General features: G+C 38.4%; 1 protein-coding gene across 1 annotated transcript; it reads right to left on the bottom strand.

Annotated features, from left to right (window-relative positions):
- Positions 1–387: 387 nt before the first annotated feature.
- On the bottom strand, positions 388–1,329 carry LOC105985228 (olfactory receptor 14K1-like). Its single transcript, XM_013015654.1, has one exon. It carries the CDS (start codon positions 1,327–1,329, stop codon positions 388–390), a length of 942 nt encoding a protein of 313 aa, XP_012871108.1.
- Positions 1,330–2,870: the final 1,541 nt, after the last annotated feature.

Consider the following 2,870-nt stretch of genomic DNA (forward strand, 5'->3'; position numbering starts at 1 on the left):
CTAAGCCAGAGGTCCCAAGTTCAATCCCTAAGACTGACACAAAAAAAGAATGAAATTATGCCATATGTAGGAAAATGGATGGAAATGGAAATTATCATTTTAAACAAAATTGTAGAGAGATTTGGAGAAGTATGCGTTTCCTCTTATTTGTAATCTATATCTCAAAAAGCAAAAAAACAAGATGAAAAAAATCATTGATGAAATATTAGAGAATGAAGGGAACTGGAAGAAGTTGGAAAAAGAGTAAGTGTGAGTACTATGGGGTGTAAACATGATCCAAGTATTTTCTATGTAGAAATGAAAACATCATGATGCAACCTATTATTTTTACAATTAAAATATGCAACTATAAAAGGAATTGCTATTTCTCACCTTCAACTTTTAGCATCATTTCAATACCTTGCTAATTCTAGAACCCCACAGAACTTTCCTGAGAGCTGATTTAATATCCCTGTTCCTCAAACAGTATATAATTGGATTCAAGGAAGGAGGTGCTACAGAGTAGAACACAGACACCAGAACATCTACGATAGAGGATGTATCCGAAACTGGCTTCAAGTAAGCAACAGCGCCTGTCACCAGGAATGTACTGACAACCACAAGATGAGGCACACAGGTGGAAAAGGCTTTGGGTTGGTTTTGTCTGGAAGGGATCGTTAAGACTGTGGAGAAAATATACACATAGGAGACCACAATGCAAACCAAACATGAGAAGGCATAACACACACCAATGGCCACACTGACATTAATGGTTACATGTTCTTTAGAACAAGAGAGCTTTAACAATGTGGGGACATCACAGAAGAACTGATATATCCTGTTGGAGCCACAAAAATCCAGAGAGAATGTCCCAGCAGAGTACAAGATTCCCAAGGCACTACCATTAAGCCACGACAGAGTCACTAGCAAGACCGAGAACCCTCTGTTCATGATGGCCTCATAGTGCAGAGGGCAGCAGATGGCCACATAGCGGTCGTAGGACATGGCAGTGAGAATTCCAATCTCCGATCCAGTCAGTAGGACCACCACAAAGAGCTGTAGTGCACACCCTAGGAAGGAGATGGAATCAGAGAGCGTGACAGAATTGAAAATGGACTTGGGGACGGTGGCAGAAATGAGACACAGATCTAAGAAGGACAGATGCCTAAGGAAGTAGTACATTGGGGTGTGGAGGTGTTGGTCGAGGATGGTGAGGACGATGATGACCAAATTCTCCAAAAGAGCCATCAGGTAGATGAAGGAGAAGAGTGTGGCATGCAGTCTCAGCAGCATTGGACTTTCAGCCAGTCTCAGGAGCAAGAATTCCACTATCACTGTCCGATTTGACATGTTAGAAAATTATTAGACACCTATGGAAAAAATTGACATATACATTAATAAACCAAATAATATCATTTCTTTATTCATGTTTGAGTCATGTATCATTTTAGACAGGAGAATTAAAAGCCTCTCAAATACTATGATATTCATATTGCTATTCATCTCAACATTAAAGCAACTATGAGTACCCAACATATTTTGACTTAAATTTATTGTAAAATAACTCCACTTTTTCCTTAGTAACTTGAAATGTCTCAATGATTTTTCCATGATAAAAATGCAGAATTTACTCATAATCATAAGCAGTAATATGGCACATTGTTACAAATAGATGTTATACTATTTAGTGTAATTTTTCAATTCGATATAATGCATGAAGATTCTGTTAGATGCACAATACAGTTGGTGTTTTTGTTTGGTTGATTTTGTTGTTGTTGTTTGTTTCTTTACTGGTAGTTGGGCTGAAATTTAGGGGCTAGGCACTAGCCCTGAGCTTCTTTGTTCAATGCTAGCACCATTTTTGGCTTTTTCTGAGTGATTTATTATAGATAAGAGTCTCATAGTCTTTCCTGCACAGTCTGGCTTTGAACTATGATTCTCAAATCTCAACCTACTGAGGAGCTAGGATTAAAGGCATGAGCTACCAGTAACTGGCCACAATCCAGTTCTTTAAACAGTTATTAAGGCAAGGTCAGGTGGCTCATTTATGTAATCAGTTACAGAGGAGGCAGAGAAGGGGAGGATTGTTGCTTGAGCCAAACAAAATGATCCCATCTCAACAAACAGGCCAAATGTGGTGGGTATAGTCTTGCTATTTGCAGGAGATATGAGGGTTATAAAGCAAGTCTGACCTGGCTCCCAATTATGAGGCTCTATGCAACCAACAATGGATAGAAGAAAAAGGGAGACTGAGGATAGTGCTCAAGGGTTGCAGCACTTGCATAGAAAGTTCAAGACATTGGCTTCAAAACTCCAAAGACCATCTCTCTCTTCCTGCCCCCCCTGACACACATACACACATACATTAATTTGTACTAAAATATGGTCAACTGAGGACTAAAAACATTGGTTTTAAGCAGAAGTTTAAAAATGTAAATGTGACAAAGAACTACCTTAGAAGAGAAAAGCAACAAAAAACAGAAGTTGTTCTATGAAGTAAAACTCCAATTGTACTTCCTTTGAAGTGAGGATCAACTTTTAACACTTTGTTGCAATTTTATTATAATGTCTTTCTCTTTCTAGTATATGTGTTTAGCAAAGGAAGTAGAAAGCTGCCCAGGTTCTTTTGTCAGGTGTGGCTTTAAATATACAGTGGGATTTCATGAAAAGAGAAACACCAGAGACCTAGTATAACAATTAGCATAAGATAGATGGAAGAAAGACAGCTTCTTCAGTAAATGGTGCTGGCAAAATTGGTTAACTAATTGTACAAAACGAAAGCTAGATCCTTATGTATCACCCTGCACCAGAATCAACTCCAAATGGATCAAAGACCTTGAAGTCAAAGCAGACACTCTGAAAACATTACAGGATGGAATAGGAGAAACCCT

This window comes from Dipodomys ordii, unplaced genomic scaffold, assembly GCF_000151885.1.
Source record: "Dipodomys ordii isolate 6190 unplaced genomic scaffold, Dord_2.0 Scaffold27, whole genome shotgun sequence".
Taxonomy (NCBI): Eukaryota; Metazoa; Chordata; class Mammalia; order Rodentia; family Heteromyidae; genus Dipodomys; species Dipodomys ordii.